The 27,607-nt window shown below is 39.1% G+C and overlaps 1 protein-coding gene across 2 annotated transcripts in view; it reads right to left on the bottom strand.

The window, feature by feature from the left end:
* Window positions 1-26,246, bottom strand: part of LOC106959606 (semaphorin-4G-like) — a 32,378-nt gene extending 6,132 nt beyond the window's left edge. The window contains exons 1-14 of one of the 2 annotated variants that reach the window (XM_015052307.1): window positions 25,931-26,246; window positions 19,218-19,501; window positions 10,736-10,884; window positions 8,988-9,050; window positions 8,181-8,279; window positions 7,946-8,039; window positions 7,738-7,851; window positions 7,119-7,273; window positions 6,201-6,376; window positions 4,799-4,943; window positions 3,791-4,013; window positions 2,387-2,502; window positions 2,147-2,301; window positions 1,070-1,128 (exon numbers count right to left, since the gene is read on the bottom strand). In XM_015052307.1, the coding sequence (XP_014907793.1) occupies window positions 1,070-1,128; window positions 2,147-2,301; window positions 2,387-2,502; window positions 3,791-4,013; window positions 4,799-4,943; window positions 6,201-6,376; window positions 7,119-7,273; window positions 7,738-7,851; window positions 7,946-8,039; window positions 8,181-8,279; window positions 8,988-9,050; window positions 10,736-10,884; window positions 19,218-19,347 (1,678 nt within the window). In that variant the 5' untranslated portion in view covers window positions 19,348-19,501; window positions 25,931-26,246. Of the gene's footprint in view, window positions 1-1,069; window positions 1,129-2,146; window positions 2,302-2,386; window positions 2,503-3,790; window positions 4,014-4,798; window positions 4,944-6,200; window positions 6,377-7,118; window positions 7,274-7,737; window positions 7,852-7,945; window positions 8,040-8,180; window positions 8,280-8,987; window positions 9,051-10,735; window positions 10,885-19,217; window positions 19,502-19,859; window positions 20,068-25,930 lie in introns of those variants that run through there. The other variant, XM_015052315.1, reaches the window with a different exon arrangement.
* Window positions 26,247-27,607: the final 1,361 nt, after the last annotated feature.

Genomic DNA, 27,607 nt, shown 5'->3' on the forward strand with positions numbered 1-27,607 from the left:
CAACATTTTGTCACTTGAATGCTTTGTGAAAGCATTCATGTCCTTCGTCCTTTAATAATCTGAAAAGTGCGGCATGCATTTATATTTAGCTCCCTTGACTAAAACGTTGTAGAATCAGACTTTTGGGGCATGTCTCCACCAGATTTGCACATGTGAGGGCTAAAATTTATTTCAAGCTCAAATATTTTGAGCTTCATTTAACTGATTTAATTGCCTATAAGCAGCAATGTTCCTCTCCAAGATTCTTAATTGGCTCACACTTGTGAGATTTCATTTATTTCCTGTAAGGATGTAAAAGGAATCAGTTTTGAAAAAAATTTTATTTCCATTTTAGTAAAAAAAAAAAAAAAAAAAAATCGCACGTTCAAAATTATTTACAACCTTCTCTATATTCATTTTATTGCCATTACACGGCTATGTAGGTTTCTATGTTGATCTATCACATAGAACCTCAATAAAACACACAGAAGCTTGTGGTTTTAATGTGACGCAGTGTGCAAAAGTTTGAGGAGAATCTAACTTCACAAAATTACATTAACCAACCCCTTGACTCACATACTAATTATTTATCATTCACCAAATTTATCAGAGAATGTCCAGACTTATCGTGGCATGATGTTCAATTAGACACATTTTAATAATAATGGTATCATGCTGCCCCATACAGAGACAGAATGAGGAGTTAGAAGATGCTACATTTCATCAGAGTGAAAATTGATAAATGGGGAGAAGGCATTCGCCTGCCTTGAATATCAAACAGATTTCTCTCCGTAGACAGCAAAGATGTGATTAAAGAAGGGAGGAGAGGGTTTTACCAACGCTGTGCATATAATCAACTTTCAAAGAGGCCTTCACGCCATCCGATGACAACTGTGCATCTTTTGAGCCTCATATTCTCTATTTTTAATCCTCTGTCTAGATGTTTAAAGCAAACTTTTATTATATATATATATATATATATATATATATATATATATATATATATATATATATATATATATATATATATATATATATATATATATATATATATATATATATAAAAGCATCAGATAAGACTTCTGCATACCGTATCCTGTGTTCTCACACCCCGTTCTGCCATGCTGGATGTCTTGGATTAAAGAGGATCTGTGAAAGGAGAGAAAAAAATTAATAATAAGCACAATAGAAAAATAAAAGTGAGCAGAGGGTTTTATTTCTTATCCTCTCTGCTTGATCTATTTGCAGTGTCTTGAAAAGGTATTCACAGCCTGGCTTTTTTTTTTTTTTTTAACGCTACAACCTCGTGAACACATTTTTATATGATACATAAAGGTAAAAAAAAGCATATAGTTGTTAAACGAAAGATGGATATCAGAACCAGCCTTTGCTGCTTTTACAGCTGCAAGTCTTTCAGGGTCTAGATCTTAGTGTTGTGCAATTGAACTTTTTTTTTGGAAAACAACTTGAGTCCAGTCAGATTGGATTGAGAGTGCAGGTGAACAAAAATCTTCCACTATAGCTCCGACTGTACTTTTAATCTCAAGTCATCTTCAATCTCCAACAAGATTCAGAAGTATGCTTTGACCAGTTTCCCAAATCCTGCTGAAGACACCCATCCCCACAGCATGTTGCTGCCATCACCATGCACCACCATAAAAATTTCATGTTCACATTTGTTTGATGGAGCGTTAGATTTTACTGACTGGATTATTTTTAAAGGCAACTGATCCAATTTGATTTCATTTAGGGGTATCGGGGAAAAAATGTGATTTGATTTGCACACCACACTTTCCAGATTTTCATTTCATCCTCCTTTAGTTCCCACTTGTAAATAATCTTGTGCTGGACTGCCACATTGAAAATATACAGAAAATGTTGAAGGAGAATGAATTATTTTGCAAGGCGCTGCACAACTTCCTCGTTCCCCGAATCAGCTTGTTTCTGCCAATAAAGCTTACATGTCCACATGAATCAGTGCACTCCAAATATGCAGCTGCATGATGTGTGTACGATTACAGCCGGGGTCAAGTTTCTGCCCGCAGTCCTGATTACGCAACCGTTCTGGGAGCTGACATTGTCACAGGGCGCAGCGATACATCAGGCCAATCAAGGGTCACCTTCAGTCACCTGATCCAACCGCACGCCGGCAGATTTCAACACTCACCTGTTCGACTGAGTCACTACGTCCACACACTCGGCTCCGCTCCAGCCACAGTGAGGATCCCGGGAAAATATGCAGTCGTAGCAGGAAGTGTATCTCTCGCAGTTCGACAGCGGCAGCTGAACAACCCCCGATGGGGAGCTGACGTACACACTCGTCTGAGGGGGGAAATAATTAGGACTTAAGTATTAAGACAGTGAGTCATCTTCAACTTTGTGTATTTAAGGCGGCGAGAGTGGCTACCCGCTCTGTAGATAGCAGAACGTTGGTAACAGGTTCTGGTTCTTCAAACAGCTGCAACTCTTCGATAATGTGCAGCTGACCTTTGATGTCTACGGCTTTGTGCAACCAACCTTCATCTGGATGGATCAAAGATTTGGGATGTTTAGTTAGCTAGTTTTCAAAATGTTAGTCGGTGGAGATGATTCAACACTGGAAAACCATCAAAGGAGCAGAGCTTTGGATTTAAGTTCAACAACGTTCACCTCAAAACCTCTCTTTTTTTTTTTTTACAGATGAATTATCCTTAGTACGTTTACACTGTAAACCCACTGCAGTCATATTCAATAAATTAGAATATACCATAGAATAATCAGTGAAGCTTGTTTGTCAGATTAAAAGCACGATTTGAAAACAGCAACCTTTAAGTGGGTATTAAAAAGACATTTCACTAAACCCACATTTCTGCTTTTAACATCCATCTGTGTGTAATTTACCTATATTATAAAATCGCTTACTAAGTTCCTGAAATAAATTGAACTTTCCGTAATGTTCCAATCTATCAAACAGGTCTGTATTACATATAAAGAAATGTATTACTATTATTATGACAAGCAGGTTCAAAGTGAGTACATCAAGATCTGATTCATAAATAATGAAAAGTTGTCTGATAAGTGGGATTTAACAGATGACTACTGCAACCACTGGCAAAAAATAAAACATGGGCTCAGAAGATGCTCAGTCAGATATTTTAATTTGCAGCACAGAAAAAAAAATCCCAATTATTTTATCATCAGCCAAATCAATGCCATTCCTGAATTGCTTTCGTATGCCACGCAAACTCATTACAAGGGCCAACGAACGTCCTGCAGGCTGCATTTCTGACAACCCAAACAGCAAAGGCACAGGTGAAATTTTAGAGATGTTTCTCTTTCCAAAAGTCAAATGGATTTTTCATTAAAATAAGATCTCAAGAGTCAACGATGAAGTCAGTAAATCGACTAGGTTTCCAACTAAAAATTTAGGATGAAACTTGGGTGAACAACAACGCTCCATTCTGCCAAGCTGTTAAAAGAGAATGTTGGAGTCTGATTGGATGACGAATATTGCTTTTTTTTTTTTTTTTTCTGTTATTTGTGATTTCTGAAACAACTGACTGAACATCCTCCAAAGCGCTGACATCAGATTTTTGCCAGGGGGTTACATCAGACCGGCGCTCGCAGAGCCTTCACAACGGACATTTTGCAATTCTAAAATGATCTGATTCAACATTCAGAGTAGAAACAGTGCCAGGCTCAAATCCTCCCACCAGCCCTCACTGAAAAAACGTTTTGTTTTGCTTTTTTTTTCCATCTTTAAAAAGGTCTCTAAACCCTCCGTTACCAGTTTTTATCTAAAAATCAGCTTGCCGAGAAGCTTTACACACACCTGTGCCCATATATAAAACGTGGTACGTTTGCTCGTCTACTCCCTGGACCACAGTCGCTGCCATATGTGTGTAGTCTGTCGTCCTCCTGAACAAGAGGGGACGTCTGTCTGCAGGCTGGACCTGATGGGACATTAGAGGATGCCGTCTGACAAAATCCAGGACTTCGTCAGGTAGGGACGTGGAGACGTTCATGCCCTTGGCCCTCAGCTTGCCAGTAATGCACTGCAGTAAAAGAAAGACCAAAGAGAGACATGGACGGGGGATGAGGACAAAGTAACAAAGCACTTGGAGAGCGAGAGAGAGCGAGACAGTGTTGTCCTTATATGTAACAAACCAGACTTTAAATAGAGGCCGGCTCCGGAGGGTAGAGAGGATGTCAGGAGGATTAGTGAGACGGTCCTCAGGGAGAATTCAGACATCATGAGAAAAATGGGAACCTTTGGAAGACCGTGTCAAGAGAAACTGCAAGTTTTCATTTAGATTTTAATAAGCCTGTGTGAGCTCAGCGTCCGTTTTTCTGCTGACACGAGGGCGACTCGGCTCTCACTGCACCTGAATGAGGAGGCAGCTTTCCTTTCGCTTTGTTCTGTTCAAATGATGTCAGCCAACTCCTCTAAGAGGCTTTCACGCTCTCACCCCAAAACCTTTGACTATTCCTTTTTTTTTTCCATTTAATGGGAAAGTTTAATTAAGTCTGAAGAAATGCTGAAATTCACCCACAATAGAAAATGTCTCCTACCACAAAGTCGACCGCTGGCCCCTCTCCCCTTTCGTTAATTGCCATAAAAATGGTTTGAGTCTCTCAAAGTCGACTTTCATTCTTTGTTTAGTTTTCCCTTCATGTTTAGTGCAACGTCTTAATGAATTCATCTTCGCTTAAAAATGATCTCATCTGCTCTCTAGCTATTCCTGTTTAATGCAAGTTTGAAGATGAGCTTTGTTGTAATTTTAATAAAACTCAAAAGCCGTCACTGTCTGTGTGCAAAAGCTTGTGGACGTGTGCTTACAGTTCCAGGTCGTGGCTCGGGGATTTTTCCAACATATTCCTTCCAGGTGGAGCCGGGATCCTGGCTCTCCATGTAGGGTCCTCGGAAGGCTTCTTGGATTTCAGACAAAGCGAACCGACACACTGCAGACGCCTTCACGTTTTTCCTTTGTACGTCAAGCAGCAGGGGGAGAAAGACCAGAGCACAAGTCACAAACAATAACACTAGTAAACCAGGGGTTACCATGGCAAGAGAAGCAGAGGTGCAGCGGCGCCGCGGCTCGTCAAAGGATAGAGAGAGACAAACGGGAGGAAAATAAGGAGGAAGAGGATGAGTGCTGACAGAGATGAAGCTCATTAGAAATCATAAAGGTCTGAGAACGGGAATTAAGAGGCAACAACGAGGTTTAGGGGAGGTAAGAGACAGAATTGGAGCTTGAAGAGAAAATAATATCAAGATGTATGGAGTGTTATTTGTTTATGCTGTTTGCTTTGATATAAAATAGCATTTTCCATTGCTGCTGCCTTAGGGTGAAGGATTGATTTATGCAGTAGTGATACACACAAAAATCTTCAAAGTCCAAAGTTCAGTGCAATTTTGTCTTCATGATAACTTTGTCAGTATGTGAAAGCAAAAACTGAGTTCCTGCATAAACCCAGAAAACTCTACAAAAATGGACAAAATGTGATGAGAAATGAACTAACGGATTTGCAAACCAAAAATCCCTGAGCCCATCAGTTCTGATGGACTGCAGGTTTTGTGGCCGGTTGCAAAACGTCTGAGGCTCCTCCATAGTTACTGTGGGCCTCATTGCTGGGTCTCTGATTAATTCAAGGCTCAGTTCATGTGTATAACTGAGCCTTGGTGTCATGCTGTTTAAGGTGCATGAAAACCTTTGAAGGCAATGTATGTGCTTTAACTAGCAAAGAGTTTCAGACATGGAGAATTCTTCTTTACATGCCTCTTCTTTGAGCGATACCCAAGAGATGTAAATGTAAATTTACTGCAGACTTGGTTATCTTAAACAATTCAAGCAGCAGCCACAGTTCGCCTCCATGTACTTATTTCTGTGCTAAAAGTTATTGAATAAACAGAATCTCCTTGTATTTTTGTTCCATTTGAACCACATAAATCTGGCGTTTCTCAACATTCAAAGGCAACTAAAAATCCGCACAACCTTTTCCTAAACATCTGTAAACCTTCAGCTCGTCAAACCACTTGAACCTAACGCCCTCTGGACTTAGTTTCTCTGCCCTCTTTCCATCTCATCCCCTCCTGAGATCTTCGAAAGCTTCAATGTATTGGCTGCTGCTTCTCATCTTAGTCTCACTCGTCCGCTTTCGCAATCTCAATCGCCCATCCTTCCCGCTCCGCAACCCAAACAGAGATTTTCTTCTTTTTTTCTTTTTTTTTTTTAACTCACCACTCCAAACCGAAGATGCCGTAAAACAGAGTGTCCTGCGGGGCGAGGCCATGCATTACGAAGACGCTGCGCAGCATGTTAAAGTGGAAGTCGTACTCGGGCAGAGAGCAAGTCAGTCTCGTCTTCAGGAAGGACGTCCATCGTTTCTGGAGAGTCAAATGGCCTCCTCGGTCTCCCTGAGGGACAAAAAAGGAGGAGCAGATGAGGAGAGGAGAGTCGTGTAAGGCGAGGACTACAAAACAGCCAATGTGTCAGGAAAACATTTACAACTGATGTGGGTAGGTGTGAGGTGCCGTGCTTCATATCTGTAACACCTCTAGAGATCCAGGACTGAGGGCGCACACACACACACACACACACACACACACACACACACACACAAAAAAAGGGGGTTATGACCCCCTCGTGGAATTTCATTCCCTGGTATCAGATCAATAATAAATGTCAAAGACACACACACACAACTGATTTTTTTTTATTTTGAGCTGAAGTTTTTGACACTGCACAAGAAATCTTGATGCATTTCTATTATAATAAAACGGATTGATTTATATACCTCCAAAAACAGCCCCAGTGAGCTCTCTTCATTGAAGACAAACAACGAGGTTATAAAAGGCAACAGATGGCTGCTGCCTATCAGGGCAGCGGCAAATGTTAATCATTCACATTTTAAAAAGAAAGACGCTAAACAGCCTGTCTCACCTGCATTCATCCTCTCCAAACCTCACTGGCTCTGCAACTAATTCATCACCGACGCAGTCTGCTCCTGTAATAATGCCGCGCTCCTTGACTCTAAATGTGTCTCCCAGCCCGCCTCTCGTTTGTTACATCAGCTAAAAAAAAACTTCATACATTTGCCCTGATGAAGGGCTTCCCTCCCAGTAGCAGAATACATAAGACCTTGAGTTTTGCACTCGCCTTGCAAATTCGGGCCACACGCGCCACCCTGCTGTGGCTGTAGGTTGTAGATTGCTCCTGGCTCTTTTCGGTGAAGAAGAAGTAGATCTTATCATCGTCTCCATCGCTGCTGCCCAAACTCTCCCTGACAAGAGCTGAACCCACAAAGTCCGCCTCTGCAAGGAAGAAGAGATGAATTGAAACATTTTTGCCTATTTTTTGGTGTATGGAGTTGCTTAACATATTTGTATTTGTGTCCCATTTAGATGTACTAAAATTAAAGCTGCCATTACATCAGTGTTGTAGTACTCGAAAACGGTCTTGGTCCCGAGACCGGTCTTAAGACCATTTGTTGATGGTCTCGGTCTTGTATCAGTCTCGATACACTCTGGTCTTGGTCTTGTCTTGGTCTCGGGTTAGGTGGTCTTGAACACAACACTGCATTACATATTGAATTTGCTGCATCAACTAATTTATCTATCTAACTGCGTGCTCTTTCTCATTAAGACCACAAATTGCTAGGGGCCATCCAGAAACACCATCACAATGTTAAAACACTTTAAAATAAAACTGTGGTGCACTCGCACAGTCTTGCCATCCAAATGTGATCAAATGCTTCTATTTCAGGAAATGATCTCACCGTTCAGCCAGCGTGTGGGAGCATTCTCCGTCTTCAGAGCGGGAGATGGAGCGTTTCGGCGAATATCCGGAAAGCTCCAGAAGTCGTACCGGGAAGCTGTGTATATCTGCTGGTCTGAAGCAAAAAAAACCCCCACAAAACAAGGTTTTGCGTCATCCAAATTCGAAGACAAATTCTTCATGAAATTGACATTTTTCATGTGGCTTACCTATAATGAGGGCAGTGAAACCTGTTGTTGGCCCATAAGGACATTTATCTTTGCCTTCCTCGGGCTGAGAGGACATAACAAACCTCTTTTCATCCTAAAGGAAAAACAGAGAAAAAAAAAATACTCAAAAAAGCAGTTTTTGTAGCTAAAACTTAAAATTAATCTACCATCTATGAAACACATGATATAAATGTGGTGGATTGCTGAAGAAAGAAAAAAGTATTCATGGACATACAACGTATGCACAGAGGGGCATATAGGCGTGAGTCCCACACATGTACAGGTGCGTAGAGTTAAACCGCTGCAGGAGGCGGATGTGATTAAAACACTCTGTCTGGAAGAGGAAGAGAAAAGGCACACTTAATTAAATTAAAAGGAACAAACAACAATGTGTGCATTCACATATCAGATGCAACATAACAGCAAATAATTAATATTAATGAAATTCATGTTAATGTGTGCTGGTTTGTTAGAGAATCTATTAAACTAAAATTTGCTCTTTGATACAAACGCTGAATTGGTAAGAAAAGCTCTGTAATATTGGGTAAAGCCAATACAGAAAGTTTATTTATGGACATTTATTTTACATTTATCTGCTACATTTCTGATATTATCCACTTATTTTAGGAAGCAAATAGTTAGGCTCATCAATTTTAAGCACCAAAACAATTGGACCATTTGATTTCATTCAATTTAGTTCTTTAACCTTTGTTCCCAATTATACTTCATCCCTTTGCTCAAGCCTGAAACTGCTGGACGGATGAAGCTTAGAGAGTGTTGAACATTTTGACACATAACACTGGGATATGGTGATAAAGTGCTTCAAACAGACTGAAAGGATGTAAAAATGGGGCAATAGCCTTGTTCCCCAGAAGAATTAAGGATTTCACCAGCATTTTAACTACGAGAGGCACAGAGAGAGAATAATTTGGCAACTGCATTTTTTAAGAGAATGTAGCTTTTCTTTTAATCATTAGAGTAAAATAGAATAAAAAAATGGAAAAAAAAAATGACAGGATTAAAATAAGAACAAAGTGTCAACCTTATTGTCTTTTCCCTTGAGCACACACTGAAGCTTTTGCTCAGTGGAGGCCTCCCACTCGATCTATAGCAAGACCAGAGAACATAAAGCAAGACACAATAAAAAAAATCACATCATTGAACCCTTGAGGATATTGAAGAAATTACCACACAATTGATGGAAAATAGATTTTCCTTTTGTGACCGTGGCATCTAAAATGACTACTGTTGAGTAACCAAACGTGATTTTTATGTTATGTAACAGATATTTAGCTCACAAAGGAGATGGAGGCACAGCAGCGCTTGCGATGCAGTGCTACGCGCGCACACACATAAAAACAGGTGAAACACAAAGCAGAACAGATGGAGGACAACACTTGCTAAAAGCACAGTAAAACATTGTAACACCGATTTGACTCTTAATTGGAGTCAAATTGTTTCTTGGAAGAATCCAAGACAAAGTCATAAAATATCTTCAAACATTTTTTTTTCTAGGCTTGTATATAAAATAGCTCATATTCGTGGCTTTAGCCCAATAAAATATTAAGAAACACAGATCTTATAAAGCCTAGAGGCTTTTCTCGGCTCGATATTAAAAGTACAACTCAAATGTGAAGCATTTCATATAGCCTGAAAATTTTTATGTGCCGGGGAGTAAAGAGGTAGCCGAGTAAAACATTCAACACATAAACGGCAGGAAGTGTAATGTTCATTGAGCCACCAGCTAAGAATATAGTTTAATTGCTCTTTTTTTATTATGAGTTACCTTAAGGAATACCTAAGCCTTAACACGTCCTAGAGATGTTTACAACAGCTTGGCTGTGAGAGTGTTTCAGTCAATTCTCCACATAAATACACCGAAGGAAGTCTGTGATGAAAGTTTAATGTCTTCTTCATGAATACTGGCAACAATACTTTTCTTTTACTGCTCTGCCTTTGTTGATTTCATTAAAATAAACACATAAAAAAAAACACAAGACTACACAGTCCTCCATGTGAAGGATGTTTTATAAACCTTTAAATAAAGGTACCTTTTATCGCAGTAGCATAACATGCTGAACATTTCAGAATGATCCAATCTTTAATTTGAGAATCTTTCTGTAACACGGAAAACTATCCACAATTAGTTGCTCTTGACAAAACTACCAGTATTCGAGTTACGAAACAACTGAATATTTAAGAAAATAAAAATTTTAATTTGAGTCAGCGTATAACACAAATATAACCTACTGTGAAGACAATAGTTTAAAGTAATTAAGAAGAAAAATATATAGAGAGATATACTAACTACTAACCGAGGTCAAACTATAACCATCATTTATTGCTCAGCATTGACCTAAACAAGCCTGCGCTGGGAAGTACAAAGAAATAAAGTTTAAACATTAAACTTCATCAAAGTAAATTATTAACAACAGAATTAAACATTAGGTATTGGGTTTTTACATATATTTATTCAACTGGTAAGACTGCATTAAGATTTATGTACAAACAGAATTAACGCAGTATTCCTCTATTTGTTAATACCTGAGGAGGGAGTTGATGCAAATTAAAATGTTTTTTCTCAAATTTATGCAGCAATTAAAGTGGCTGCAGCATAACAGTGGCTTCCTTTGCTTCGACCTCAAAATGAAACATTTTGGATGTTTTCTTTTCATAACTTTCCTGCACTGGGGAGCATAAATGAAACAGTAAAAACTGCAAAAAAGAAAAAAAAAATACATGGTATGTGAGCACAAAACATGCAGCAACACAACAAACAAACAAACTCACAGTGAGAGCGGAGCTGGCTGAGATGTCAGAGGCATTCAGAGCGAATACGGCCCCACGGGCCCCCACGTAAAGCCGCTCGCTGTCAGCCTCCAGCAGCATCGTGCTGTAGTTGACTGCAGAAGACTCGAAACGCCTGTAGCCCTCGAGACCTGACAGGAAAAGAAGATGAGAAGAGGACAAGATTTTAACGAAGGTGACTCTGCGTCTGCTGATTCTGCAAATAGGAATAATGTCTAGCAAAGATACTGTACAGTTACAGTACGTCTTTAAGCCACTCTTGCTCAGTCGAAATCAGCAGCATAGAAATCATTACCATTCACGAATGAGCTTCTAAAATTGCAGAGGTGACGCGTTCAAAAAAAGTTCTATTGTAATTGGACTTCCTCCAGTTATTTCTGCAGAACATTTCTGTTAAGTAACAAAAGGTACGGTAGAAAAAGCCACTTTTGTACAGCTTCACACATTAATAGCTAGGCATAAGCACAAACACTTCTCACTGAGGCTATTGATTACACTCTGTCTCTATGGGAACAAATGCAGGTTCAAAAATAACCCGACCCAGGAGAAAAAAGGTATTCTCCGTCATTATATTTTCATCTTCTCGGCTATAACGTACACGTCAAGTTAAAAATATTTGTTGAGTGGCGATTAAAGTAAAAAAAAAAAAAAAAAAAAAAAGTAAAATCTTTAGAAGCTGATAGGGTTTTGTCCACAAACATGTCATGTACGACATATTAAACCTGAAGACAGAGAGCTTTCTCAATTGGATCTGACAGGATGAGGATAAAAAAGGCAAAGCAGAATTTAATCTTGGATGATGGATTTCCCACAGCAAGATTTTTGAATGTTGATGCAAAATCACCGAGCAGGTGTTCTTGTTCCCTGTCTTGCTTTACAATTTGAAGTTTTTATACAGTTGTCTGGAGAAAAATACTCAAGTTAAATATATGGGTTTGTTTTTTGTTTTTCTTCAAAAAAACACGTTTGAAGCTTCTTCCTTGATGATTTTGAATATGATCCGCCCACATTTTTCTCTTTAGTCCCTTTCTTTCTCATAGTTACAATGTCCCCACCATGTAGAATGTAGTGAAGAGATCACCTCGCCGTTAAATGAAGAGGTAATGTGATTAAAGAGTGCTGGTTAAGAGACGCTGGTTTGTGGTGCATTATCCTGTTGAAAGAGGCCACAGTCATCAATGGTTACCATTTACATGAAAGGGTGTAAATGGTCTGCGACAATGCTTTGGTAGGCGCAGCTGTGCAACTACATACTTCTGAGGTGTATGCGGTGACTCCACCCCACCACCTCTGTCCTGCCCGGGGTTTTTCAATGTGCAGGTGTATAAATATGACTTAGTCGTGGATTTATAAAAAATGCGTATTAAAAGAAAACAGTGTAATATCATGAGTAGTAAAAGGAGTATCATCCAGTGCTTTACAAATGCACAACAGCTGTTACACAAAATGCTGAAGCGATTTATCCACCATCACTTTAGCATTCCCATGCATCACGCATAGTGCATACTCACTTTTTTTTTTTTTTTTTAAACCACCGGGTAAGTGGTATGTAGGTGGTAAGTAACATTGACCTTGCAGGACACAAGGCTGCCCAGCAGAGTCTCACGCTGTCTGTTCTGGCTTGTTTTCTTCCTATAGTGCATCTTGGAACCATGCATTTCTAGGTAAGAGATTCACTCGGCCATCCGTGAGATGTGAATAAAATAAGAGTGGGTCAGCGCTTTTATGCATTTTCTCTCAGAACCACCAGTTTGATCGACAGTAGTTTGCTTGTTGCATTGAACCACCCAGACCAGTCTTCTCTGTCCAAACACCTGTCACTAATTCACCATTTCTATTTTTTTTTCTATTTTTTTTTTGTTGTTGTTGCTTGGACTACTTTTGAAAGACGCTGCCCAACACTTTATTGAGCTGCAGCTTAGGAGACGTTATGACTGAGTTGTTTGATTCATCAGGGAGGTGGCCTTTGTCAAACTCTCTTACCCTCGCCCATTTTCCTGATTCTAACGCATTAACTTCAACGACACAGGGTTTACTTGCTGCCTAATGTGTCCCTCCCACTAGCAGCCGTAATGATGAAAAGATAATCAGTGTCATCTACTTGGTCTGACAGTTTCTGCCTGATTGGTGTGATCTTATCCAGTTAATTTTTCCAGCACTCATCAAAACCTACGAAAAGGTCAGGATAATTTTATACACAGATCACTGGGCTGTAAATCAAGGTGCTGCACTAATAGCACAAACATTTGACGACAAAGTTCAATTCTATTCTGCAACCAAAATGCCGCGTCCAAACGAAAATATACTCGTATCCGAGTTCATCCAACATCCTCAGTCGAATGTCCTCTGCATTTTTCTTCTGTCAAGCTAAACACCTCCATATCCTCTCTCTCCACTCCTTTGGCCTTACCTGACTGGCAGTTCAATCTCCAGCACATTTCTCCAAATATACCCAGTGTCTGCCGCTCTGTGCAAGCAAACTCTGTTTTACCTTGATATTTCTGTTCCTAAACTATCCATCCTGAACCGTCCCTATGGATATAGTCCTCCTTGCTCCTGTCCGTCCTCAGCACTCTGAACAAAAATCTCAGCTATTTTTTTTAACCGCACATGTCTACCTTTTAGTCAGTGGCATGAAACGTGGCTTCTAATCACAGCTAACATTTATTTAATGTTGTTCTGACTCTGATGCATATGCCTTAGCAAAACTGTTGAATAAACACAGACTTATTTGAGTAATATTTACAAGTGCTAATTATCTGAATATCATCTGTTCTCACAGTTTTTCCTCTTTTAACAGTAACACAAGCATAACAAACCAGTTGAAGCTGGTTAATTAGTCAGGCTCTAGTAGTCACCCTGCAAGCAGCTACTTAAAGACACAGCCTGTTTCCTCCCACCCCCAGTTTCCACTCAGTGACAAGTCATGTCTGTTGCACACAGAAATACTTTGAAGCAGTCAAATTAGCTTATTCCCCTCACTTACAGAAAAGTAAGTGAGGGGGAAAATGTTGGAGCATCTAGCAGTGCCCAGCAACAGGTGGGGGAGGGAAAGTGAAGCAGTGCTTACTGCAATAAACGGCTGAAAATTTCCTGGCATTTCATTAAAAGTACATTGAAAAGCAAATAGACTGAAGCAACTTTGACACATGGCTGTTTAGCACCTTGGAATACCTTGACGCCAGAAACTGACCCATCTGCTCTCATTTTTCAGTAATTTTCACACATTCCTCTTAAAGGGAAAATGTGTTTCTTTCATACTAGTAAGAAAAAGTGTTGGTAGCCTTGGACGCAGAACTGTTTTACTCTGTGTGCAAAACTGCACTCACTTTGGCAATTCATCAGAAATGTCATTAAAAGGTGATTTAACTTTTTTTAAGCAGTGTGACAGAATATCTTTTGGAACATTTTGGGACAATAAATCCTTAATGAGGCCATTGTTTTCACTAATGAGGCCATCAAGGTCACATGAAAACCTGGCTCTTCCCTCTATTTGAGAGGGTAGTGGTGATTAGTGCACTCTATTGCCATTCAGTGTGATTGTTCCTGTGTACAGTTTATAAGCCAGATTTTTGCAACTAAAGTTTTAAATCTTAAAAAGACTTTCGGATGAGAGGTGAAACATCTTCTAAGATTCCAACAGAAGTCCAGTTGCCTCCCTCATACTTGGGCGTGCTTTGTTAGCCACACGGAGTCATCACAAAGCATCAGAGGACGGTTGAGATTTCATAGTTAAGCGTATCGACTCCTACGTGTTTTATGACAAATTCCTTCATTTCCCACAATCCGAACAAACACTGGCAAGGTTGATGAGATAATTGGACACAATGCACCGTTTCTTCACCACCAACGCAGCCACTGCACACCTTATCAGCTTGCACACAAAACCGTTCACCGTGAACACCGTTTCCTGCCGAGCAGTTTATTGTGTGACAAGACCACCATGTCGAGGATGTCTGAAAATCTGCATCATAGTAAGCAAAAGACCTTGTGAAGTTGCTGGCTGAAGTTGAGAGTGCATTCAGAGAGGAAGGATCGATATTGCTACAACCAGCACAAAAAGCCAGGTACGTCTGCAATTGCACTCAGGAAGATATATTGATTTCTGGACACATCCTGTGGTCTGATTAACCTGGAGTTGAAATGTTTGGCCAAGATAACCATTGTTGCATCTGAAGGAAAAAGAGGGGAAGCTCGTAAAACCTTGGAACATAGTCGTGGCGTATGAGTTTGGTGGCATCATGTTTTGAGGCTGTTTTGCTGCAAAGTGAACTGATGCAATTTACAGAATAGATGACAAAATAAGAAAATAACATTAGATGGAAATATTGACACGAAATTTTATCAAAAAAACATCAGCAAAGATATTACAGATTGTGTACAAATGGTGCTATAGGTATCTAAATTCCTGGTTTTAGCTGCATGTCACTCTCCAGTTTTCCAAGCTATATTTGGATGGATCTGCTTGACAGTCCAAGATACTAATGAGGTCACATAAAGACATTCAGTACAATGTGTGCTCACGCACAGACACTAACAACAGACGTTAGGAACTCGCTTGCGGCAGAAAGTTGTGCAAAGTTCTAAACATATAATCTATCAAGAGTCCACTTAGCCTGAGTAAACATGACACCAGTGTCAATACACACAGACATCTCTGAGCCGGTAAGAACCAAAGCAATATTTGGAAGCGGCCTGTGATGTACAGCTAAGTCGGTGTCTAATTAAAATACCCGCAGAGATTGATGCTGAGCAGCTTCTATGATCAGGTGCGGTAATTTTGACGGCAATTAAGCCATATAAATGCAAAGACAATCTACTTCTCATGCCTGCCAGAGAGCGATGCAGCCAAGAAGAAATGTGTCATGAATCCACCAGCCACAGCCAATTCACTTCCCTCTGAATATTGCATGGTTATCACGGAAGCTGTCATTAAGATTCCTATCAGCTGCTCTGAAACACAATGCTCTCTGTTCAGCTGAGCAGAAGTCATTTCCTAACCCGCGCTGCTCCCGAGTCTTCAGGTGTCTACTTTTATCCTTTATTCTCAGCAGAAACAAGAAGAGTTCTCGTCCTCTGGGGGATTTCAGAACAAGAACTTCTCCTACGCAGTATGAGCGTCTCATTATGAGAGAAGACAATGCATTATGACTGAAGAAAAAAAAAAGCTGACATTTCCTCTAAGCAATCCAAGCATTAAGACGCATAACATGTTGTTTGAGTGAGGGCTTGACAGCAGGCGTGAAGTACCTCAAAAAACATCCTCACTGGGAGTGTGGCACACCAGAGAGAAATTTATCAGGGCTGCTTTACAATAATAAGTCCCAAAAGCACTTTTTTTTTTTTTTAGCTTCGGCTTAGAAGAGCATTGCAGAAAAGGCTGCCTGAGTCGGGTTGTGAAACAAAAAGGTCTGAGCCAGTCACAGAGAGGAGCCACAGTGATGTTATTTACTGAGCAAACACTTGGAGGGACCTCAGCTGATCAGTGCGGTACACTGTGTTCAAGGAAACACACACACACACACACACACAAAGCATACAAACACTCACACACACTCATCGAACTTCAAAGCATTAGACTGTGACGTGACAGCTCACGCTCTGCCGCCAGACGTGTTTACTGCTCACCTTTCTGACGTTTACATGAATCTGAGGGCAAATGATCACAACACCTGACAGGTTTAAATTAGGAGAGGCTTTCTCACGTTTTTTTTTTCTCCATTTAAAAATCTACCCATCACCCAAATGATGGGTGGATGGATGGAGAATTTATTTAAATTGATAAACCTAAAAAAAAATTCACCTAACATGATTTTTTTTTTTTTTGTTCTTTTTTGAAGAGAAAATTGTAAAGCCTAAATGTTTATATGCACAAATGATTTGTCTAACCACTCAGGTTTGGAAGCCTTGGTTTTAAATTGTAGAAAAAATAAGTTTTAGTAAAGGGGCAAAAGATTCATACTCCTTGAACCTTTTCACATTTTGTCACATTGCAGCCAAACGCTAAACTCTATTTAATTGTATTAGATGTGGCAGATTACAAAACATTCTTTATTATCAAGTGGAAGTATAATGCATTCAAATATGTGGCGTGTATTTGCATTCAGCCAGTCTGAGTCGATACTTTATTAAATCACCTTCACTCCAATTACGCAGCCGCAAGTCTTTTATTGTATAAATCTGCCAGTTTTGCAGATGTACCGACAGCAAAAAGCAACTTTCACACATTTATCTGGATTTTGACTAGGCCATTCTAACATGAATTTGGTTGCATCTATACCATTTTAATATCGATCCAGGCTCTGCTGTTATGTAAGGGAGAACAGGTTCAGGGTTCAACTTCTGTTGAAGTTGTTTGCTTTGTGCTGATCTGCTACAAAAGGTTACAATAACACACATTCAAATTTGTGGTTGGGAAGCAACAAAATGTAGAAAAGTTAGAGAAATATGAATTATTTTTCAAAGCACCGAATCAGTTTGATAACATAGTAAAGTGAAAGAAGAAGTCAGTAACAACTAAAGTGAGACCAAGGGAAAAAATACAAAAAATAATATTTATGTTGACTTAAAGAGATAAGCAGACAACAGGAATTAAACAAGAAGAATTTATTTAAGAGGGTCGAAAGGCTGAATGAGTATAAATTATAAAAATGAACTAAATGAGCTAGTCACCCTCTTGGTGACTAAAAAAAATAGTCACCAAGAGGGGTTTAAATAAAGGAGTAATGAGAAATATTTAAAGAAATAAAACTGTTCAGAAACAAGTGGGATCAGATATTATGAAAAACTTTTTATGTTGCAGTACGAAATTTTCCAAAAAAGTATAAAAAAAAATAAACAGCTCCTGTTATAACGATTCACACATCCTTACACACGTCCTAAGATAAAAATTGTATACCGCCGTCTTGCACCACACTACAACAGTTGTCATGGCTACGGTGCTTCTCGACTACTCTCAGCGAAGTCAGACGCCCTGGATGCTCTGCAGGGATCCAAGAGAAAGCAATTCACACATCTGCTTATGTCTCCATCGCACCTCAGGCTACATGCCATCACTCACATGGCAAGTAAATAATACTCACCGCTAAGCACAAGAAGAGTAAAAAATAAAAAAAAAAATCATCGCCGTCAAAAAAAAAGAGATACAATGTTTATTCACAGGAGTGAATAACTGAAATTTCTCGAAAAAAACAAGAATGGAGCCGTTTTGAGGTGCGAAAGAAAAGAAGCGGCAAAAAATAAAAATCTTAAAAGATACAAGGTCAAAACATTAAAATTTTAACTGAGCTCCATTTTGCATTCAGTTTTTTATTATTATTTAACTGAGCCCAAAGTGGCATTCAATATTATTCAAACTTTGAATGGGGAGGGGAAAAAAACACAGGTTTGATTGATCAGCTAAAGAAATTGAAGCTTTTAGATACATTTTAGTTATTTATTTACACCGAGGTCTTAAATCCTTTGTTATCATTTGCTCACATTCACCTCTGACATAAGAAAATTACTGCAAACTTAAAAGCATTGGAAATAGTTTGATATTCCTCAAACCTTGTCCTCATAATAATGATAATAAAAATATATGAGCGCAAGCTTTTCTTAACAGCAGCACAAAAACTATGAAAGTTACATGAGAATAAAACTCTAAGTTAGTCACACATGCTAACTGTAACGTAGCTAACAAACACAAACTAATCCATTTGATTATTTCAATGATTTTCAATTTCTTACTGTGCAGAAATGTACTTCTAGGCTTTTCTTCATTTTACAGAGTAAAGCACACGACTGGACATCGGCTGGTTAATTAGATGGGTTATCAGCTCAGGCAAAGCCTGCAGTCAGCTGCTTAACCATCATGCCACTTGAAACTTGCCAACTCCAGCTTTAAAGCAAGATTACCTGGATAAGCATGAAGGGAAGTGCTGCTTTATTTATGCCAAGACTGTAATCAAAGATACCACTAAACAGATAAAATGTAATGCTTTGTAAGCCGGGAAAATGTGTAGTGGCTTTTTTTATGCCAGGTGATCCGTGGCGTGGAGCAACAGGTGGGTAAAGGGAAGAACTGTGCTACTCTGTAATCCATATTCACAGAGGAAATGTGGCTCGCTCTGGCACTTTCTGTATCGTTTAATAAAAAAGGACTTTGAACCGTGGAGATGGTAAGATTAAAGATTTGAATGTCAAATCTTTGACATTTATGGTATATCAGCAACTGGTCCATTCCTAATAACAACATGTTAATGTAACAGATGAAATAAATGAATTAACATCGGGATTGATGTTTTTACACATGGTTATCGCACAGAGAAAATTTAACACTGGCTCATGCCAGTGTTAGGAAACACCCCGAGAGATGGAAACACCACAGTAAAAATACTAATCACAGGATATTCCCAAACATTCTTCTGGAGAATATTTTCAGATTGCAAAAGCCATGAACGTAAATCTCAGCAGACATCCTTACCGCTGTTCAGGACGGTGACGCGTGGAGTCACGTCCAGGTCCAGAGGCGTTCTGAACGGAAAGCCATTCGCCACTGCACACAACGAAGTGAGCAACAGGAGCATCGCTGCCATGAAGTGAGCTCCTAGCATCTCTGCTGGGCGTCTCTTGGCGTAGAAACTCTCCTTTAACAGGTCGCACGTGTGCACAAAGACATTCACCTCTTCAGACAAACACTCGTGGGCTGTTACTCTTTCCTTTCACTGCAGGGTTCCTTCAGTGTGCAGCAGCAAGGAGGGAAGAAGCCTGAAATAGTAAAACACACACACACACACAGAGCCGGTGGAGTTAATAGTCTGTGATTGAGAATGGCAAAATGGGAAGAAAAGTTGGTGCAGCAGGGTTCAGTCATAACAAATGAGCTGATGCATAGGATGCTCCAAGAAATACATAGAAAGTGCATTCGATCAATTAAAACATATCATGTGCTCCAAACTCTCAGAGCATTGATTAAGAGAGCAGCAATCTCATGATTTAACTAAAAACACAACTGAAAACAGAGACACATATGCGCCGACATTCCGATCCTAAACTTGAGGGTTAAGCTGCAGAGAAGAGTAATCTAGATCGATACGAGGTGGAATCAGTTCAACAGCGCACGTACCTTAGAGGAGCCAAACCCACGAGTGGATGAATGGAGAAATATGATCATCTCTGCGAATTGTGTGTGTGTGTGTGTGTGTGCGCGCGCGCGCGCTGTGATGTGAATGCCAATGTTGCTTCTGCAGAGTAAGACCCTCTTCAGGAGCAGTGGAAGAAGTGATAGCGAGAGGAGGAAAGGGATTAATTGTTTGTGTGTATCCCATGCACCAGTGCCCTCACCGACTGACAGAGAGAAGACACTGGCACACACTCCGAGGAGCAGCGCAAGCCTTGTCCGACCTTATTTGCAGTAATGGTAATATCGCTCTTTCGTTTACTGCCTCTCTTTTAAGCGGTAAAAGAGAGAGACACTAACTGCTTCCAGATCCCAATGTAAGCAGCCACACTCTTCAGCACTTTCCATCAAACAAATCATGTCTAAGTCCTTCAAGCCGAGAGTCCAGAGTCTCTGCTTAGTACACCACACCGACACGAAACCAGGCACGGCATTAATCTTTTGATCAAAAATGAGGGAGATAAAAAGAAAAAAATATATATATTACAGGTTGAAAAGTGAAGCTATTGGCAGTAGAGACGGTGACTACACCTTTACAGATAGTCTCTGTAGTTCTCCAAGGCTAACACCATGACAACTGGCTTTAACGTTGCATAATGCAGCAGCGAGAGCGATGCACTGTATCTGTGATGGTGACAGCAATACAGAGAATCAGAAACGTGGGTTTTATTTTCACAGTAAACGCATCGTCACAAAGAGAAAATATGGGCTCCGTCAGACTTCGAATTTGGAAAAAAGTTGCATAATTGCATTCCTAAACAAGAAAAATCACTTCCAAAAGTAGAAAAGGACAGGGAGTATTAAAACCTGTGATGTCTTTGGGTTGGTGCTTGTTCTTGTTTTTTTTGTTGTTGTTGTTGTTGTTGTTGTTTTTTGTGGTAATGTATCATTTCTTTTTAACAGAAGGTCAAACTAAAAAAAACTCTTTGACAAGCCAGAGATAAACTGAGATTAGCAACCAGCCACATGATGATGCAACAGCGATCTGCGGGTATTTATAGAAGAAAACTCTCTACTTTGTTGGGAAAGTATTGATTGGTGGATTATCAGGATTCCTTGTAAGTTAGCTGCCTTCATTTACACACCAACATTGTGTAGGAATTAGCTGAAGGTCTCTGTAAGAAGGCCCCTGCACTTAGCTTGTAAGTTTCCAAAAGACAAATTCAGACCCTTGGAAATATTTAGTCTTTGATGTAGCCATATTTGATTCAATTCCCAACCCTTGGACATTCACCCCTTCTCTTCATGCTGATTTCCTGTCTGAGTAAATGTAACAAACTGAGTAAATGTAACAAGTGCCACAAAATATAAATTATAAAACAGATGGTAAACTATGACAGCATCCCTGATAAACCTCAAACCGTAAAGTCTTGTTCCAAACATTAAGCCTAACAAATTACCAAGTTAATATCAGTTTATTAGAGTTGTGATACCTTTTAAAGACCAGAATGACATTGAGGTATAATATTCCCTGTAATAAGTTACTGTGTAGCAATAAGAACAACTATTGTTTTCCTGTTCTAAATAGAAGCAGTCACATCGTGTCATCTATATTTATGTGGAGTGTTTATTTAAAAAGCAAAATACTTTAAAGTTTTTATGCTGTAAGAATCTAAAAAAAAAAAAAAAAAAACATAGCTATACTCAATATTATTAACTTTTGATTTGCTAATGAATTTGCAATTAGGGTTGTATGATGTCAGGAAAACATTTCATTGTGAGACTACTGCTGGTTACAGTGACGGTGTGTGCATCAAAGCCAGTTGAAAAAAAGTTCTTAGCATGCAGAGTTTTGATGCACAGTACTTAAAATATTACATCCAACCAGATGTCAAAGCAGTCCTTTGCAACTGCGATTTTACAAACGCTCCATTTGCATTGTAAATCATTTATTCAGTACTGTTTTGACAATGTTATTGTGTGAAACCAACTGCCAAAGGGACCTAAAAGGCAACAGTGCAAAACAACAATAAAAAAATAAAAAAATCAGGAAATTAATTTAAATCATGTTCTCAAAAACACGCTGGCTCTGCTCGCCTTGCACGTGTTAGCATTTTATTGTCTCCCCACCTTGCAAAAACTTCCACTTTGGGTTTGTGGCGACTTTGCAAAGAAAAACAAACACCACACATGTAAAATATCTTAAGTAATAAAAAGCTCAGCGGCTTTAATAATTGGCACTGGAAAGAATCATTTCAACCAGCGGACCCTCAAGTTTCAGATGTTCTAGAGCAATAAACACAGAATGTCTGAAGTAAAAAATGTAATCAACTGAGACGTTATAGTGAAGGCTTATTGATCTCTGCAAAAGGATGTTAATTTACAACCGACGGGAAATTAAACCCAAGTTGATGGCGTCAAAAATGTGACTTTTTAGATTTCTTATGGTCCCCTAAGTGCTTAGAAGAAAAAGTGGAATGTCAAACTTAATCTATGAGTTTCTGAATTTGGGAACTATTCTCATTTCACTAATGTTACAATTTTACTCTGAAGAAGAACAGTTACTCCATCCATAAATCCCCCCAATGGATGTCAGCTGTAATGACTTGTAAGATTTCTCAATCTTGCGTGAGCGTCACCTAAAAAAAAGCCAACAACAAGAAAACAGAAGGAGTTGCATTCAGGGACACTTTTATTAATCATTCATTTATGTCATGGACTCAGTAAAAACAGGTTGTCTTGATCTAAAAGCACTCAGGAAATCAGCATCCTATAGTGGTCCTGATAAGGAAGAGCAGTGCTTTACGGGTAAATGAAATATGAATGTAACAGAAAAGAGAAGATGGGAAATAAAATTGCATAGAGCAATTACTCAATTTCACCACTCTTCATGGTCAAATATTTCTGTGTTCATCTTCATGGCCTGAAACTCAAAAAATCCAGGAAACTTTAATTTGCAGACTAGCAACCGAGCAATAAGCCAAAAAATGCGAGAAAACATGGAGCCAGATGATCTTTCTAATCTGTCTACCTACTGACCTCGGCCCCCAACATGCTCTCTGTCCTGTGACATTCACTCACAGAAACGATTTCATCAAGCAACCACAAAGTGGCTGAACAGCGGAGGACGGTGGTGGCAGCTCCCTTAACAGACACCACTTATCCTAAAGAACGTATAAAGCTGAATTTCTCAGCGTACATGAATGTTCTTGAGTGACAAAGCAAAGAAAAGATTACAATCAACTTTACTGAGCTGTGCTCCAACCAAATAGATGGACGCCTTTAAAACCAGCAGAACTGGACTGTATTTGTTCACAATTCTGCAGCTTTACATGTTTTACTTGCACAGTGGTGAATAAAACACTTGAGCTCTGTACATCCATCTCTGACACTGGAGTTATTCTGATACAGTAGCAACACACAGAAGACAAAGCTCTCTCACTGAGATGCTGTTTGCCGTCATTTGTTTAGAAAAGATTAGTCCTGTTTTATATAACAGAAATAATCTCCTCTTTCTATTTCAGGTGTGACATCAGCCCAAAAGCCCATCGAGAGTCGCTGGACTTAAATTCATAATCTCTGAGGGCAGACAGGGACTTGCATCTTCTGTGAATATAATAATCTTATAGCCAGGTATTGCAGATATGATTTATAGCTAAAAGAAACAAACAAGATAGCTAAAAAAAAAAAAAGCAAAAGGGTCCCTAATTATTTACTTGCAAAAATACTAAAATGAACACATGCAGTCTTGGGTGTTTTTGCGTTAATCAGCAATATCCTTTTATCTTGAAACAGTCCAGATGACTCCAGGTTAATTCATCCCTTTGCCGATCGCTAACATACATGCTGACATTTCCTATTCCCATTTCACACTTCTCAACAAACCTTTTCACAGCCATTTGTTTGAATGAATGTTTATTCTCTTGGTTATTAAGTATTTTTTGCTAAATGGTGGGGATAAAGAGTCCTAAAAATGCTCATATCCATCCATCTATTAATGGTCTTTACCTCATTATCCTTGTACTCTTGTGCCTGGTGGGTAAGTGGCAGTCTACCTTAGAAGTGACACACAGTCACTTCCTATAGTGGTCCACAGTCACTTCTAAGGACAGCTTGGAGAAAACAGTAGACCTAAAATGATTTTGGACGGTGGGAGGAATCTGGAGTACCCGAACAGAACCCACACCTGCTCATGGAGAACATGCAAACTTGATGCAGAAGGAGCCCGGGACTTCCTGCTGACAGCCACCAGTGCAAATAACTAAAGATTTTATTCCTCATCCTATTCTCATTGATCGGAGTTCTGACCCCAGTTTGGGTCCTCTGATTATTACGAAATATGGACTTATGACCCCTGATCAAACCACAATAACTCGTTACTTTATTAGAGTAGCGTGCTTAAATTTCTACACATAAGGATATTGAATTTGACTGTCAAATGGGTACGAAATGTCACACATGACACATCATACATACTTCACCAGAATGCTCTCTCCCAACGCTGCAAGGACAAAATTACATCACTTTATTCTTGCAGCACTGACATACATTCTGGGTAGAAATTGTTCTTGTGGGGTGTAAAATGTTGTGCAATTAGTCAGAAATTTAGAGCAGCAGTTATTGCTGCACTGAAGGACCTATGAGGACTTTCCAAGAGTTCTGAATTAGAGAGCTGGAGAAATATCAAATAATTTCACCAGAAAGAACATTGTTGCAAAAAATGTTGCTTTCAAAAAAATAAATAAATAAAATAAAAATACAACAAAGAAGGTAGAGCAGCATTTCTAACAAGCAGACAGATTTGCAATCTGAGCAGACAGCTTGATTAATTAATCAGCTGATATAAACTATAGAGAGCAGGAAAACCAAGAGGCCTAATACTCCAACAATACACAAGCTTAAATTGCAAAAAAAAAGTACAGCTAATTTTAGGAGGTGAATATTCTAATTTTATTCTGGTGCCTATGTCTATGAATGAAAAGAACAAACAACATGTTTTAAGTTACATTATTTAAAAAACAGTAAAAAATAAAATAAAATCTATTATTGTAGCTGAAGACTTAATAGTCGTCCCTTCCGTCTTTTAAAAACAAAAATAGATTATGTTACATATTTAAGTTGTTTGCTTATCTAAATACCCTGAAATCAGTTAAGGTTATCACAGCAGTAAAATCTCATGTGGGCCATTACCAGGCTTACAAGTGGCCATGTTGCCAGATAACTTACTCTTACTTGAAACTAAATGTTTTTTTAACAGTCAGAATTTATTTTAGCCTTCCTGTTATCATCAATATCAGGTCTGGCCCTTTGGACTCCTAATAAGAAGAAAGAAACTGCAGGACATTGACTCACTCAGAGCTTAAAGATCAGATCAGAGACTTTCTGTAAGAGTCCAAACAAATATCTAGATAACAAAAGAATTGGAAACCAGCTCTGTAAATGTTACCACGCTGATCAGTCAAGCCAAGAATCTCCATTAAACAGTAGATAATGGAGTTTGTTTGGTTTACATGCGCTTCTTTGAGAGCTTAATTATTAGCTGGCATTTAAGACACTGTCCAGATGATGGCTGGGTAACAAACTTTGAAAGATCTATGCTCCTCCTGCACCTTGTGTGTTTACAGTGCATGCTCTCAGCTGTCTCCTTCACATGTGGATCCTGCATAGATAGGTCTGGGAAATGTAAAATTACTAAAAACTCACTCCTTGAAAGTCTAGATTACTTAATACCGCAGTCATGCAGAGAGAGACACAAAGGGTCAATGGATGTTTTCATTATACAGACATGCAATTTAAACACACTGCGGGGAATATAGCGAGGTGTCACCCTATGTCAATTTAATATCTCCCTCGAGATAAAATACTTGTTCCACATCGTTTCAAGAGAATAGCCTATGTTGTTTGGGGGGAAAAAAGAAAAGAAAGAAAGAAAAAGAAAAAAAAACATGACAATAATGTGCCTAGATTCTAGAATTTGATCATGATAGGTAAATTATCAGAGTAACAATTAAAGTACCACAATACATTAGAACCCCCGCGAATTAGAGTATTTTTGTGTAAGATTTAGTGTATCTTACCTAAATTCGTGTCCTGGTTCCTCGAGAAAATGGATTTATCCGTTTCCAGCTTGTCATAATCCAAGTGGACTTTAGCCGCTCACTCTCAAACAGCGACTAACACTCAACAGCTCCTCCGCTCCGTTACCGTCATCAGGTGGCCGCCCTCTTTTCACTTTCTTTCTATTAACCTTTGAAGCCCTTTATTTGTCATGTTTTCAACAATATAATGCTATGCTATGATGTGAAACCTCATGTGTTACTAGCCTACTTTCCAAGGTAACACTACCAGGTCCAGGAAGCGCAGCGAGTTGCGGTAAAAGTGATAAAGGTGGACGCAGCCTATCCCCGCTAGTGGTGAGACACTGACCCCTAGCGTTCGCTTTGATAATTACATCAATTATTTTAGTGTGTCTGAAAATGTCAAACTCTGGAAGTAATAATCTTTGACTAGTAGTAGTATTATTGTGGTCTATTTTAGATAATATTCAGATTTACCTCAGTGATAGTTCCTGTATAATTGTTTTTGAATTCACGAAATAGATGTTATTTTTGAGAAAGTAAAAAAAAAATGTTTTTAAAATGAGTTTAGTAAAGAATTCAGAGATCACAAACTGTGTTTTAAAGTATATTCAGTCAGTGTGAAATAAATGAGCCCAAGGTGGACTAGTCTATATGATGCGACTTTCCTTTCTTGTGAGAGATGGGCCAAAAAAAAAAAAAAATCTTATTTTTGTACTTTCACAAACAGAGTCAAGTGTGTTTTAAAGAATCTCTACTAAGTGTAGTTATGACTTCATTGTGATCCGGGAGGCTTTCAAAAAAAAAAAATGTTTCAAAGTGGTTTGGCAGATGAAGGGGACTGATAACTTTGATGAGCCACATCACCCAGCTCCTAAACCACTACTGACCTACTTAATCTGAAAATTTGGTTTATATTTATTGCAATTATCCAAGATTGTCTTGTCCAAAGCATGACTTACTGTTACATTTATTTATTTATGTATTTATTTATTTATTTATTTATTTTCTATTTGCTCGTACCAACATTAAAGCTGCTGAGTTATGAGTCAGAATTTTCAAACGGAGAACAAGTGGTTCTGGGGGAACAGCTACACCCATCATTTCTGGCTCCCTGAGGCTAAAGCAGACAGGAAAATAAATACAAAGGTTTTAAAAGACAATTGAATTGTGAGTTTGTCGACAACAAATTAAAGGTCAACTGCTTTTTCGGCATTTGAGGGACTAATACGTGCTCAAAAGATAACTCCAAGTTCACTCTTGCTGTGTGACTCATTCGTCTAAAGCCGTGCGGATGAAAAACCCACCTGCGGCTCCTCATCTGCCGCATCCCTCGGGTAAAAAGAAAAAAAATAAAAAATATGACATCTTTTCGATTTCCACAATAAGTGAGATTAATGTAACGGCTGGTAATCAAACAACCAAGAGAATAAGCGTGGCTGTCAGATATATAATATTTCTTTGAAGATAAATAACTGAATGAGATAAATGAATAAATGTGGCCGTGAGGGAAACCAGCGCCATAATTCTCCCAGCAGTAAACAAGTCAGACACTTGCTCGTGTGCTTGTAAGCCAAGCTGGTCCTCCGTTCCCTCACGAAGTCCTGAAGCGATCCCCGTTGCTTTGCTTCAGACTCCAACAAAAACTCTGATCATTAAGCGCGCACAAGGGCAGCT

Source organism: Poecilia latipinna, unplaced genomic scaffold (assembly GCF_001443285.1).
Source record: "Poecilia latipinna isolate Pla-1442-1.1 unplaced genomic scaffold, P_latipinna-1.0 Scaffold53, whole genome shotgun sequence".
Taxonomy (NCBI): Eukaryota; Metazoa; Chordata; class Actinopteri; order Cyprinodontiformes; family Poeciliidae; genus Poecilia; species Poecilia latipinna.